Below are 15,781 nucleotides of genomic sequence, written 5' to 3'. Positions count from 1 at the left end.
TATTTTTGCGTGCGCCACGGTTTAACTTTTCTCGTGCGTCGTTCGTTGTCGTCAAAAGGTTAATGACTAATCTTACTTACATGTATTTTTCTTCGACTCTAAATCTGAATCTCGTGCGGTAGATTTTGTACGGGAGAAAGGTAATGTATTCATGGTACACGAGTCTCTATCGGAATGGTCCTTTTTCTTTCGACCTTGACATTTTTGGTCTTATAATCCAAAATTGTTCCAATACGTAAACAAGTGATAGAAAGACCTTAACTCGATCGGTATAATGGAAATATGTGTTACACGGGCCTACAAGTTTTGCAAGTAAGATTACTCAATTTGGTTTACTAAAATTATTCATCCGCTTGGTCAATATTTTTATCCACTGGTATGTAAACGATCTTTTAATAACCCTTCAGACACGAAGGTCGCAATTGATCACAATAGCTTTTTCAAACTGTTTTCTTAGACTTATCTCTGTAGTTACAGATAATCGATATTTGTTTTTTGATTTTCTTATTTTATAAAAAGAGGGACCAGGTAAAAAATTTGAGCTCGATTGGACAATAGGAAAACGTGACTCGTGACGTTTCACATCAGGGGAATAATTGTCGAAAATTTATGAAATTAAATGATTTTGTTTCCTAAAATATGTAGCGATGTTAAGTAGCTGATAACTACTGTACATTAGTTTCATACAGATTAGGTTTGAAATATGTTCAAATTCCCTTATAGAAAGATTCCTAACAACTTTATAGCCTTATTTTCATCTAAAAAAGTCAACGAACTATACAACTATACCAAAAAAAGTATCTTCTTCAATTTAGAAGAAACAGTACCTGGAACTCTTGTAATAATTGAATTGTAGTTAATAAATGTATTATTACCATTTCGGTGTACCTAATTACTACTATGTAATCAACACGTTGAATATAATCGGCAATCGATGCTATTAAACTCGATAAATATGGCTAATTCGTTAATTATTAATATATTTCCAAAACTGAACATACTAGAATTTTATCTCGCGTTAAAGTATTCTCGTAAAATTATCGGTACAAGAGAAACAAACAAATTGATTTGATTTATCATTGAGACCATTTTGCAACATTTAGCTTTTAACGGTTCATCGAGATGTTAATTATGAAATATCCACGTTAGAAATTAGCGCGACACGGCGTTGGTCTCTGCTATGCTCTTAAAATGTCGATAATAACAAATTGATGTACCACCAATGGAATCGGTGACTTATCGGAAGATAATACCATTTGTGGATGTTAAAGTTACTCCGTGACGCAACGTATCGGGAGTTGGTTTTGCAAATGGCGCGATGGCACCAGGTAACAGAAATAATTGCCCATTATACCCTCGAATGCAAATTTATGCCAAAGACATTCTGCCAGCGACAAATTATCCGATCGAATTTATCCCATGTCGGTTAAGTTTCCAGCGAGATATGCATATGGAACAGCGAAGAATACCACCATTAATTTTATCTTGGTCATGTACCGTGCATAAAATCTGGGGATCAACAAAAGATTTTATCGCTATAAATTCCGAATCATAGTTACTTGAAAATTCAGCGTGTGTACCTGCACGAACTTCCAGAAGTCTTTAAACGTATCTTCTAGTTTGGTCGATAAACTAAATCGTGAATTAATTTCGAAATTGTCCACGTAAATTGTGCAAAATAACCACCGAACGATTAGTTTCAACGATACTTGGAGCGATACTTTAAAAGGATTTTTATTATCGGGTAATATTTCCGGGACAAATTGTAACACGTGATCTAACGAATTATGTGACAAGTTATGCTTTACGACGCGACAAAGCTATGCTATTTCAATGCCAATTACTTGAAACTCTTTTGCCGTATCTTTCTTGGCCGTGAATTTTTTAATAAACGAACACCTGGCTGATGCTCTCGCCCTTTTTTTACGACCATTACCGAGTCCATACCGTTTAATCGTTGATATACTTTTCGAATCGCTCGAGAACGTTTTCAAGTAAAATTTACATCTTTCTTCTAGTTTATTATTATTTTCTGATAATTACATACAATTCGATTCAACCATTTGTCGTTGAAATTACATTTTCCTTTATTCGGTTACTTCGTTGTTAAGATTGAGGCTAAATGTGACACAATTATTTGTAATCGTTGGTACAATTACTCAACACGTGTTCTTTGTGTAAATAGAAATTCTAAAGTACGTTAAGCGTGATTCGTACCTAATTTATCGTGTCTTCGTGCAAAATTCTTTACACTCGTTCGCTATTTCGTTTCACTATTTCGGAGACGGTTTCCTCCCTCCCTACCTCGAGTGATAAAAATCGAACGTTTTCGAGTTTAACAAGCCACAGGGTCTCCGTTCTTATATTTATTGTCATGTAAACTTTTACCAACAAAGAAGACTCTTTACCGCGTCCAAGTAGAAAACTGTGGCTCGAGAGCGATTGAACGCGAAGCTAAAATTAGGGGTGAGCCAACCGGGGAAAAAGTCGCGTGAAAAAGCCACGGAAATAGTTCCGCCTCTGTAGACGTCGAGGGCCAGAGATTAGAAGCCCTCGTACGCTACGAAAAGACCTATTCTAAACCTTATTCAAGCATTCATGGAGAAGGTGAAGGCAAGGAAGGGTTCAAGCTTTCACACGGCTTTTTTGTGCCGGAGAAACGATTTTTAGCGCTTTTCACGTGTTAAGAGATAAAAGAGGGAAAGGCTCGAGGTTCGCTTTTCTTCTCCTTAATGAAGATTTACGTGGAAAACGTTCGAGAAGGTGTACCCGAAGGTCGTGATTTTTCAAACGGGGTGGTACGGGCAAATGTTCGGTACCGCTAGCTTCGACTATCGGTTCTATGGGAACACGAAAGCGATCGCGAGAAATACGACGAAATTAAGTATAAAAAACATTTATTCGATACCGTGTACGCGCGGTACAACGGAAAGCTTTCAGCACGGTGAACTTTTCGCATCGTTGTCTTCCCACCACCTATGCAGCGCAGTGACCGATGCGTTCGTTCCGTGAAATACCAAGAATACAATTCTCAATGAAATATACTCACATGGGTGTGTGCTAGTAGCTCCTTCATGATGAAATTGTCATAGATCTCTCTGGCGAGCTGTCTCCTCTCCACCGGGCACTCGACCTTCTCGTACGCCTTGATCTACAATGCATAAATGAGAAATTCCTTATGGAGTTGGATGGCGTTGCGTGTCACCACGCTACTGGAGATTAACTAGTTTGTATACGGGTTAACACGAACCTCTTCGTAAAACCTAAGTTGCGGAATCGGCTCCTCGGCCACATTCTCGCAGAAGTCTTTGAATAAGAGGTAACCTGAAAGTACAAAATGAGAGAAAAAAACAATGCATGCTTCAATCGGTCGAGCCTCGCGCGATTTGATCTTGTAATTGACACGGTTTCGTTCGAAAATAGTTCAAACGAACGATTAACGTTTTACTAGTTCGGAGTGATTTCCGTGTTACGGTAATCCCTCGATAAGAGGCACACCGACGGGACCGTGCGGAGTTTCTTAAGGAGGGGTGGTAGCGAATTGGAAGTTTCTTAAAGAGGGGTGGTAGCAAATTGGGAGTTTCTTAAGGAGGGTTGGTAGTGAATTGGAAGTTTCTTAAAAAGGGGTGGTAGCAAATTGGGAGTTTCTTCGAGAGGGATGGTAGAGAATTGGAAGTTTCTAAAAGAGGGGTGGTAGCAAATTGGGAGTTTCTTAGAGAGGGATGGTAGAGAATTGGAAGTTTCTCAAAGGGGAGTGGTAGCGAATTGAGAGTTTCTTAAGGAGGGGTGGTAGCGAATTGGGACTTTCTTAAAGAGGAGTGGTAGCGAATTGGGACTTTCTTAAAGAGTGGTGGTAGCGAATTGGGAGTTTCTTTAAAGAGGGATGGTAGAGAATTGGAAGTTTCTTAGAGAGGAGTGGTAGCGAATTGGGAGTTTCTTAAGGAGGGATGGTAGCGAATTTATTCCTGGAATCGATCTTTTGTATCTCGAGCCAAGACTCGGTTACGTGTAAACTGTACGATGAGGAGAGCGGACGAGATACGCCACGAGAGAAAGAGAGAGAGAGAGAGGGTTCAAAGGGATGTTGCGCGCGTATCGGTGTGGCAACATTAACGCAAATGAACAATTTTTATACTTATCGTTGTATCTTCGTGAGAGTATTATAGAAGAGGTTCTAAAATGAGACGAAACCAGGTTCTATTCGAACTGTTTTCGCTTATACGTTATATACGAATTATTTTTTATGTCTAACTACGTGGAAATTAAAAATAGTCCGAACACGGTCGTGTTTGGTCTCGTTTTTATGGTGAAAATCTCGCCGATATGTTAACCATACTCTCGGTGATGTAGAATGAGAGATATACAAGTTTCAGTTCGTATTTGTGAACAGCGTTAAGGACTCGATACGTTTTATGGAGGGACAACGCGACTATTTATCGAGGAGTTACTGTATCTATAGATTGTGCGCATTATTTGGACAGTTCTGGCTAGGCGATAGAGTTACCGGTGCACCGATGCAACTTTTTACAGAAAGTATTAAAAATACTTTTAACAAGGGGGAAAAAAATTGTTTCGGAATGTTTCTCAATTGCAATACTTTCTTTCTCTATAGGTTGGCAAGTAATAAATGCAACTCGAGTTTCGTGATGTGTAAAGCCACGTGTATCGAACAATGTATAATAACGTTTGGTTGCGTAACAATATTATTACACAAATTACTGTCAAGCATAGATACAGTTTTCTTTGAAATTTACTTTCCTCGCTTTTAAACTAGGAAAAACTTGTTAATAATTTTATCTCTTCGTACTTTATCATTTTGCATGGAAAGCTACACTTATATACGATAATCGAGTTTTTCTTACTCGTTTAAAAAAATTTGCCTTTTTCCCAATGTAGGGCATGCATTGTTTGCTTCCATGTAACGTCGGTTCTGGTTACAGTGTGTCGACACGTGTTCACTACTCGATGTTCAAAATGCTTGGAGCAGTTCTATCGAAAGCTTTCAAGAGAAAATCAACTTCCTTCACTTTGTCCCCATTACCATGGTACAGGAATACCGTACGGTGCCTAGTAATTAAAACAAATCTTGTTACAATCAGCGAGGAAATGATATTGTGTACAAAAAAATTAGTAAAAAATATAGAATAACATTTTCTTTTCTTGTTCGCGTAGTTTTCGAGAAAAATAACTTCGAACGTAAACTATTGTACCGCAAAGTCAACCGAACGTAAATTCGCTAAATTTTAATACAATGTTTCGGTTTTGAAGTTCTTCGAATACAAAAATAACTTTTTCTTTTCATAGTTCACGATTTGCTGTATCCTCGGCGTAAACAATCGTTTAAACACGGCCGTAAATAAAAGTCGACCGATGTCTAGTCGAACGACTGTAGTATAATATTATATTGGAAGTCGTTTTCCTCGAAAATTACGCAAGGCATTAATTATTCTACATTTTTTATTTAATTTTTTCGTTTACAAGGAATTGTTTCCTCACCGATTGCAACACGATTCATTGGACAACCCGTGCAATTAGAATAAAAATCCAATATAATGTCCAGGGAGGGACAGAGTCGCGAAAGAGGCTTCGTTCTGAGGTCTAAATTACAAGACCATCTACTTAAATGACCAACGATCAATAAACTTTCCAATACTTTAAATACCCGGCTGTACTATAGAGGGTGACCCGTGTAACCTGTTGCGAGTTAATTTCTCACTGATCGGTGAAGATGTCGCAAAAAGTCTCGATGATGGTTCGGTAATAAAAAAAAAAAAATAAAAAAAAAAGAATACATCGTTCGCGATGTATAATTTTTTTCTTTAAAGTGGCATTAGTCTTTTAGATCTGAAGGTCACTTTCAGTATTTTTTTTTTTAGACATCGTACGTTTTCAGGGTAGGTGTTTACTCCAATATAAACACATAAATAAATAGTGAAACGTTTGCGCATGTACGAAAAGAGGTTCGTTTATTTTGAAGATCGAAAGCTGCTCCAAACTTTTTGAGCAGCGGTGTAAATGTTCACTGGTAACTTGTGTGGCGGGAACAGAAAGGTAACGCTTCGTCGTTGCTTCTAATATAAAAAATCGAGTTTAAAATACAATTGTTCTTTCGTCAAAATTTATCATTTTAACGTTCCTCTGGATGTAAGATCTTCTGAAAAATTTCTCTAACTCGATCAAAATCAAACGAATTTCTACATTTCTCCAGTATAAGGTTTCTAAGCACAACGTTGATGTTCTTCTAAATGTAAGATCTTCTGACAAATTTCTCTATCTCGATCGAAATCAAAAGAATCTGTACGTTTCTCCAGTACAACGTTAATGTTCTTTTGGTTGTAAGATCTTCTGACAAATTTCTCTGTCTCGATCGAAATCAAACGAATCTGTACATTTCTCCGGTACAACGTTTCTAAGCACAACGTTGATGTTCATCTGGATGTAAGATCTTCTGACAAATCTCTCTATCTCGATCGAAGTCCAAGGAACCTGTATATTTCTCTACGTTGACAAATTGAATCATTAAGTTGAATAACTTCGAAAAGATTCGTTAGATTGAATTTGAAATTTATACAAATAGAATTGATACTCTCAATTTAGACTCGAGGTGTACGAAATCACTGGAAAGCTTGAAAATTCATCGTATCTGGTTGTACTAAACAAAACCGATCTCGGAACGAGCTTCAGTTACCCGAAAGTTTGCGTATCCCGGTGTATTTATATCCCGAGATACTTTCAGGACCCGAGCCGACCCGATTACTTTCCAACCCGACCCAAGGCTCGGTTTCTTGCCCACCCCCTGGAATCCAAACATTTCGCTTATCCTTTCATTTAAAAAGATTATGCCCCATTTATTTGCCCTCGTTACAAGTGATCGTTCTGGACGATTTAATCATTCTAAGACCACCGAGGGTCATCGGTGATCTCCAGTGAAATAAGCTCGATAAGTTTCGTCGTTCGGTGAGAAATTACGCCATTAGGTTCGTTTTATTTTTCTAAATATGGTACTACCGTTTGACGAGTATGTGTGAAGTTTCGTGTAGATCCGTCGACTCGTTCGTTTATTTACAGTTGTTCAAAAGTTGAAGTATCGTAGTATTTTTTTTTATTGGGTTGTTCGTAAAGTCATCTCGTTTTCCAAAATGGAGAATGTATAATTTAATAAAATGTTTATACACTCTAAAAAAATCGTGTTTCATTTTCACAAAAAAAAAAAAAAAAAAAAAAAATACAATGGAAAAACAACAAAACTTATCGAACAACCTAGTACACATATATCGAGATGGGAAAAAAATGTTACAGGCCGAGTTGTACAATCAAACGACACGTTACACTGAACAAATAGAAGCTTATCGGAGAAACTATCGATCGAATGAACATTGTAAATAAATAACGTTCTTCGAGTAAAATTCTAACCATCTCTGTTACTGTCATGACGTACTAGTCCAACTCGATCGTATTATGCAATATTTAATCATTACGTGCTTCTAATAATGGAAATTGAATTCTAGCGAAGATTGGCCAGAGATAGAAAATTGACTCGATCGGTTAAGCATACGTTGAACGTTATTACTTTCTTCCAAAAGGCACTTTGATTCTTTTTTAAAGGGAAATATATTCCTCGTTCGTAATTGTGCGGCACAGTGACACGCGCCAAGATTTTCAAACGACATTCGAGGAAGTTATGGACGATAGCGATACAATCTTTTTTCGTTTTAAATTCGGTGGGTCATTTAGGCACTTTATGCGTCACATGTGGTATCGGTGTTGAGCTACCATCAAGGTAGCTTCTTCCAGATGGAGGGGGAGGGGAGGGGGGCTCACCCACGCGTTGTCGTCACATTTTTTCTAATGGAATGGCACATAAATTTTTGTATTCTTGGATAGTTCGTTGAAAAGCAAACGTCTAAATATAATAGAAAACATTTGGAAACAATTAGCTCGGTTTATAAAAGTATGGTACAGTTTCGCTTAATAAAAGAGTTGACGTTGGTACTGCTGAAGAATTTATTTAAATATTAAACAAATCCTTAAAAAGAATTCTACGTTATCTATTGTTCCTTCTGTAAATTACGAAGAAATATTTCATATAAGTATTTTCTTTTTTTTTCTTCTCAAAATTAGATGGAAATATAAATTTCTTTGAGAAAAATTAAAATATCGTTATTCTTGTGTAGATTTTGTTTGTAAATTGTAAGTTTCGTCAAGCTTCTTTACATCTCGTTTATTATTGATTCGTAACTGTTTAATCGACTCTTCTGTTTTTATTTATCAGCCTACTTTTCTAACATTTGCATACAAATTTCACAAAGCACCATTTTGAAATATTTATAGCGCACTGAATTACTCCGTTTGTCGTCCGAGTGAAAAGGCTCTATGTTTTTTAATTAAGAGCAGAAGAGCGAAATACAAGTTCAAGATCTGACACGACTACATAGAGATACAACGGGAATAAAAAAACAAATTGTAATTAAGGAACAAGACGTCACTAGACACATATTCTCTTTTCATTGTTTTAATTCATAGAGTCGACCCTGAAGAAATGTTTTGTAATTTAAAATCGCTTGATCCAGTTTGCGTCCTTTGTGAATACAAGTTTCGTGACGATAAAAATGAAAAATTTGGCTTATTTATTGCACTTGTCTTCGTTATTAATGTAAAATTTGCATCTAAGCCAAATTGTTAAAATAAATTCTCCAAATTATTATCTTTCGCTAGCATTTTATAAAACGGTTTTATTATTTCGAATTAAATTCAAAATGACAATATTGTAAACAAAAAACAGGAACTTTACTTGGAATTATTATTTCTCTTCTTAATATTTTCCCAAGAATCCAAGTTATTCCTTTCATAACCCGCAGCTAATAACATAAACTTTTTATAATTTCTGTAATACGGTAATTAACAACAAAATTTGAAACAAAAATTCACCTATTCGTCGTTAGAATCCTTGAAATGTATCGAAATTTTAGAGTACGGTTAATTCCAGATAGAAAAATATTACGTAACATGTTTCTCATAGAATTTCATTGCGCAAGAATATTAAAATTATTTCACGGGTAGATTTTTCACCGACGATTGAAGTAAAATTTCCGCAACTTTGTCGTATTTAATACCGTTGCCTTTTGTGCTTCGCGATGAAAATTAATTGCACCGTATCGCAGAAATAATTCACCGAGAACGATGAAAACACGATTCTCAAAGAATTCGACTTTCGTTGCAAAATTCGTATCGTTTCGCGTATACGAGATCGATGATCGGTACTTATTATCTTAATAAATGAAAATAAACGCGTTTCGTCAGTTAATTAGCGTACAGTTCAGTGAGCGTTACAAAATTGATTTTCAATTCACTTTACCGTCGGATGGCTACCGTTGCGAGGCTATAATTACGCTTGAAAAGCGGAGATATTTGCAGATCAACTATACATAGAGGAACAAGAAATAGTCCGTACGATAAAAGTGCGAAAAATTTATCACGGGCATTGATTTTTCCCTGGTATTGTAAAAGTTACTTTATTCTCAAAGTGGAGTATTTTTATTCCTACCGCGGTATGAAAGTTCGAATCGCTCGAGACTGCTTCGAATTACGTTCCCGGACGATTGATACGTATTTTTTAAAAAAAATCATCGTTCCACACTTTCACGTAATTGTAACAACGTCGTTCGTGCGTACTCGTACTGCACATGGTAACGAAGACAGGGCATTTCCTTCCTCTCGATTATTTTATTTATTTATTTCAATCGAAACATTAATTATGAAACATAATTATGTTACTTATTAATCGATTATTCAATTAAAACATAATTATTAATTTCAATTAAATTATTATTTTATTTATTTATTTCTATTAAAACGATTACAGTACATTGATACCTGTGGCCCGATTGAATCAAAATACTGTTCTACGTACACCCTAGAGAAGGTCATTGCAATTGGGATCACCGATTACGATCGATTATTTGTTTAGAAAGATATTATTGAAATTTTGTTCAATTGACAACTTGTCTCGATAAACGGATAATCTTCAAACGCATTTTTCTTCGAAATTCTTTCGTTGGTTGAATACCATTCTTTTTACACTTGTAATGTTTTTTTACATATCACTGTAACAAAAGTATTGCTTTACCGAGGAATAGAGTAGAATAAAATTAGAAAGATAAGAAAATTTAGAATACGGTGGAAACTTTTCATTTGGAGTTATCGTCGAAAGTTACTCGGAAATTTATCGAAAATGCAATGGAAAGTATACAATTGTTGACTGGTTTTTAAATATACAGCTGCCGGTCAATCGAACGTAAACAATGGTGCGAACGATTCATTGTTAGGTTTTATCGAGGGATAAACGCAGCGTTTTGTCGAGGGATTAGTGTATCCCAAAAATGGTACCTTAGATCGCAAAATGGTGAAGGAATTTTAAAACACTATATATACTTGTAATCGTACGACGCCTTTGTAAGAAAATAATAAATAATGACGTCCACGTAGTCTCTTGTAATGACGATAAGTAGCGATAATCGTTAAGGAAATGGTATTTGAAGTGAAATAATGCAATTAACAAAGATTCAAACGTACACTTCTCACATTTAAGTACTAGTACGTTATATAAGTATACTGTAAATATTTCTGTAAATAATAGCAATTGACGGAAAGACAATCCCGCTGCCGTGACCTTTTAATAATCCAATTTCGTTAATCCGAAAATAATTTTGCAATCGATTCGCGTTACAAAAATTTCGCGCGTTATAAATCGAGCGTCCTGTTTATTCCCGCGTTAATTCGAATTAACGAAATTCTCACGACACTGTTACGTAAGGATGAAGTATACTTGAAAATTTCTCACCAAACATTTGGTTGAATATTTTATCGAAGTTAACTTCCTTCTGCTTTTCCAGATACTTGTGCATTACGCTTCTCACACTGCAACAAAAACAAGTATGCGATTGTAATAATTAAATTCTGTTGCATAAGAGTACGTATATAAAGTATATATACATATATATATATATATAAAAAAAAAAGGAAGAAAAATCAACTCGTATACGTTTTTATTCATAGCGATGAGCAATTCTAATCGTTAAATTTCGCGGAACTAATGATGGAGCTGTTATTTCATAGCGATACCAAACGCGTCTTATCGCGCGTAGGTTGGATGTATCAATATTGGTTCTTAAAAAACAGTCGAGTGTATTTACTAAATAGTAATTTTCTCCCATTAGATATATTTCGAGCAAAGCGTTGATAATTTCTTCTTCGAAATTGTCGCCTATTTCGATCTTTCTCGATTCTATTTTTTTCGTTTTTTTTTTTTACAATCAACGTTCTATTTAGAAGAAACAAATTTATTTCAATTACACCGACTCACCTTCCCACGCAATATTTTCACAATCTTAAGATTGCTTCGATCTCCGAGGGAACAATGACGGTAGAATCGAGGTCTCCCGCGAAACAATCCAAGCCGAGATGAATTGTCGGGGCTCAGGAGCAAATTAGAAATTATTATCGAGGATAATATTTATAAGCCGCGGTTGAACGGATCCGGATTCCAATCTCTTAAAATCACAGCTACGCGTTTGAATAATTACGCGAAGGACATCACGTTCGAGCCAGAGGCATTACAATTTCGTAAGTGCGACTCGAGGAACGCTTCGAAGCGTTCATCGTCGGTTCGGACTCGAATCGCGTAATTAGCAGACAGGAGGTAACACACGAAGAATTTTACTCTTTACTTTGATTTCGTTATCGATACGAATCGTCCGATCGTTCATCGGCACACGAATGTCCGTATCGATGACTAATTTTACTCGTATCCATTTTATCGCGTCGCTCTGGATCGTATTGGCGAATATTCGTTTTGAAACATCGCGATGGAAATTTCACCGAGCGCGAAGTCTTTTATGACACGTTTCGTTGGTCGGTACGTTGAAACGATCCAATTTCAACTGTACGTACATTTCATTCGTTTGAGTCTTATTTAATGGATAACGCGCCCACTGTCACCCGTTAGTTAATGGAGGGTTACCGGACGAAGTATACGGACAAATTACATTGTCGCGTGAAGGCTAACCTGAAAGCGTTTCGATAAACCGCAAATGATAAATTCCGAGCGCGTTTCGTTTCTGACAAATAGCATAAGGTAATTAGACAAATTGTGTACAATTACCGCGCGGATAAACGAACAGCCGCGTATTCCATGGGAGTGTACGATCGGAGATAACGTCGTACAGAGATTCAAGGAGCTTCTGGCGTTTTTAAATAAATATTCCCGAGATGACGAACCGATAAGATTAATATCGTACCGATGCTCGTAGAAAGCTCACGAATAAACAACAATACGTTGCGTAACGAAACCGACGCGTTCGTTGGTGCAAGTTCAACGATGCTCGGTGTTTCGCGATGCGAGCAATATTATCGAGCAAAAGGCGTACGAGAACGGTTTAAACGGTGGCAATTAGAAATTTATTAAATATAGTACCGTATCGAGACACCGTTCACCTGACGAAAATTTCGATGTAACAACGAAACGACCATGGTTCGAAAATTATTATTCGACATTGTTGCGAAAACGTGAGCACACTTTGGTGCACCGATTTGCACGATCTGCTTAGAGATTGTGTAACGCGTGTTGATAAACGGTCCAACGAAACGCCACCTTTGTAAGAGTTAAATTGATTTCAAAATTAAGCTCACCACCCGCGTATCGGAATCTCAAGATTGAAACCGTATCGTTCGACACACTGTTCAGATTGCAACGACTGTAACGAATATAATCGATACAGTGACTGTAACGAAACAACGTAGAACTTTTGCTCAGATTGTTTCTATAGTTTACGTTTTTCAACGATTCCGACATCAAGGAAACAAAAATATCCAAGATCCATCGTTTTCACCCTTAATATCCGATACGTTAAATACAAGCGATTCGTATTACATTTTATCTCGGTTACGTAAGTTCGCGAATAAGCCGTTACGCAAGCCTGTATATAATAATTATTGTTAAGTAAGAGTTACGGTATCTTTTAATTCGTATTTACGTTTTCACCTCGGCCTCCATTTATGCGAGATTAAAACGACCCTACTTACCGCCAAAGAACGTATCTGGAGTATTAAGCGGGGTTTTACCGTGTTTTTGGTGTACTAGATCAGCTTGGAATGGGCGAGGCAAAGCCCGTGTATACACCAATCAGCTTTGCCACGAAGCTAATTCCGGATCAAAGCGACTCGGAAGGGGATGCGGAGGAAACCTCGGAATTTCCTTATCGCGAACCGATGGAAAGTGTCGAGTTATATTGCCGTGACCGCTCGGTGAAACGTTTGCTCGCGCGGTGAACTTATTTAAGCCAACTTCGGAACAATTAGAAGAGAAACAATGGAAGGTTACAAAACGAGTATTACGTTACCGGCATGGAACATCGGGCCGTGATCCTATCCGTAACGAAGAATCGATGAACGCGGATAAGAAAGGATGTTTCTTCGATGGACGATCGTACCATCTTTGTTCCGAACAGAGCAGCTAGCCATTCGTAAAAACAAAGGACAATTGTCCGGTTCTCGATAGAGGCTAAGTACATCGGATTGTCGGGAGCAGCTGTAGCGTGATATCGCTCTAATAACGATAGCTTCGATCGTAACGGAATTTACGAAACCCCCCGAAAACAGAAACGTGAAACTTTCTAAACCTTGTCCTCTCTATTGGGAGGAGTCGTGAGGTTTATCAATCGTTTGCACTCGAGGCTTGTTCGCTACCAGACACCGACGCCTCGAGAAAATTCTCCAAGTTGTAAAATTCATCTGGAATGGAATATCTTTTTATACTTCGTACGGATGCGTTTACAGTCTAGAAGAACATAATATTTAAATTCCAATTTGAATTCAAAATCACAAAGTTTTCCCGGATCGAAAATAGTACACTGAATTGATTAGGTAGAGATCGAGGATCTACTCCCGAGTCCAAAGGGTTAAAAGTAATAACTACTGTATTTTACTTTATATTTCAATTCTCGAGAAGGTATATCGTTCTCGCTGGAACCTTACGAGACGAAAATTCTAACGCAGAAGAGGGTGTTGGATGCAGTTTCCCCGGATCCCCTAATTCTTATCTACAGCGCGAAGTAAACACTTGACGCGTTCCCGGAAATAGTTCGAGCTCGTGTACGGTTCTCCTAAGAGACGAATTTTTTCACAGGAATACGTTTAGACGTGTTTCATTCTCAACGCTCTCTTATCAACTCCGTATCGCCCATTTTTAAGAACACGATACATTTTCAATCCTTTCGCTACGGAGCGCTTGTGACAAAAGCGGACACTACTCTACTTGCCACGAGAGGGTCAACGCATGACCACTCGGGCAGCCTAAATGCTCTGGGGGCATAATATTATATATCGGGTTGTTCGGAAAATCGTTTCGTTTATTTTTTCGTGAAAATGAAACACGATTTTTTTTAAGTGTATAAACATTTCATTAAATTGTATATTCTCCATTTTCGATAACGAAATTACTTTCCGAACAACCCAATATAATAATAAAGAATATATTTTAAATCGTGTTCTTACGTTTCTTTCAAAGGCGCGATAAAATTGGTGTAAGAAAATCGACGATTGCTCACGACTCGACCAGTTAGTTTCAAAAATGGAGTCTAAGCCTATCTAACTGTAACCGATAACCAAGAAGAACCGAGTTTCGAAGTTTCTTGACTCAAATATTGAACCTAGGCCGGAGAAATAACCGCCGAACGAGGTAGACGAAGACTGTGTACTCCAAGTTCGTAGAAAACTGGAAAAGTCACTTCGGTCTCGGTTTCAACGTTTACGTTGACGAAACGTTGATTACTTTTCAAGATGAATACAGTTCTTAAAACCATTATTTCTACCAGACTTTGTATTTACGTATCGTTGAAAGTGGAAGGAGAGAAGACGAATTAATTTAATTTAAAAACCATAATGAGTTTTCCATTTTGATAAATGTCAGCGAATATCGCAGACGCGGACGATAATTGAGTAATTTTAAAAAGAAATCCAAAATGGATCGAATGACGATCTCTTTGGTAGTTTCAGCGTTAACGTATCGAATAAATACGACTCGAAACAAGGTACTTGCTAAACTACTGTACGTGTATATTTATAAAAAAAAAATGTTTGCAATCCATCTGTATTACGTTCGAGTACGTCGTTTTACAAATCCGAGAGAAACGTTACAGCTGACCGCAACGAACGCCACCATTTCCCCTCCGTGGAGCTAATCGATCGCCGTAACACCATAGAATTTGTTACGTGCACGTCACACGAGCAGGCCCTTGGTAGAGTTATAGCGGGCGAAAGGGATCCCATCGGGCCAGAAACTCCGCAGGGGGAGACCATCGTCGTGGCACCCTGCAGGTTTTACGAGATCGGTGTATTTGTTCCGCGTAATATACGTTTGCGACAGACGATTTGCTATGTACCCCGTGGGCGGGCCGACTGCTTGCTACGATAGGGGACATTGTAATTGCTTGGACCGACTTCTCGTTGAACAAGCTGCCGGAAATTGCGGAGAAAATTAGGGAAACAGAGGTGAAACGGAATTGGCCGATGTAACGTTGGAAAATACGAGTATAGTTTTAAAAACACTATCGAAAATCTCGAGTCTCGCGCGCCATAATTGTCCAGAGAACTTTCACAATCTCGGTCACGGGGCTGTGCACGATAGCTTCAATTAGACCCGGTGTCGTAATTCCAGATTTAAGGAAAGTTTGTCTCGTTTGAATAGCAACACGAGTTGCCTAGACCGAGTTAGCGAACGACGAGA

General features: G+C 37.6%; 1 protein-coding gene across 1 annotated transcript in view; it reads right to left on the bottom strand.

Annotated features, from left to right (window-relative positions):
* The window catches only part of Gprk1 (G protein-coupled receptor kinase 1), a 69,692-nt gene that overhangs the window by 12,521 nt on the left and 41,390 nt on the right, over positions 1-15,781 (bottom strand). The window contains exons 2-4 of the mRNA XM_076318821.1: positions 10,841-10,917; positions 3,251-3,324; positions 3,050-3,151 (exon numbers count right to left, since the gene is read on the bottom strand). Coding sequence (XP_076174936.1) covers positions 3,050-3,151; positions 3,251-3,324; positions 10,841-10,917 — 253 coding nt within the window. The remainder of the gene's footprint in view (positions 1-3,049; positions 3,152-3,250; positions 3,325-10,840; positions 10,918-15,781) is intronic.

This window comes from Ptiloglossa arizonensis, chromosome 1, assembly GCF_051014685.1.
Source record: "Ptiloglossa arizonensis isolate GNS036 chromosome 1, iyPtiAriz1_principal, whole genome shotgun sequence".
NCBI classification, from domain to species: Eukaryota; Metazoa; Arthropoda; class Insecta; order Hymenoptera; family Colletidae; genus Ptiloglossa; species Ptiloglossa arizonensis.
The sequence above is the reverse complement of the archived record's forward strand: the minus strand, read 5'-3'. Positions and strand labels throughout refer to the sequence as shown.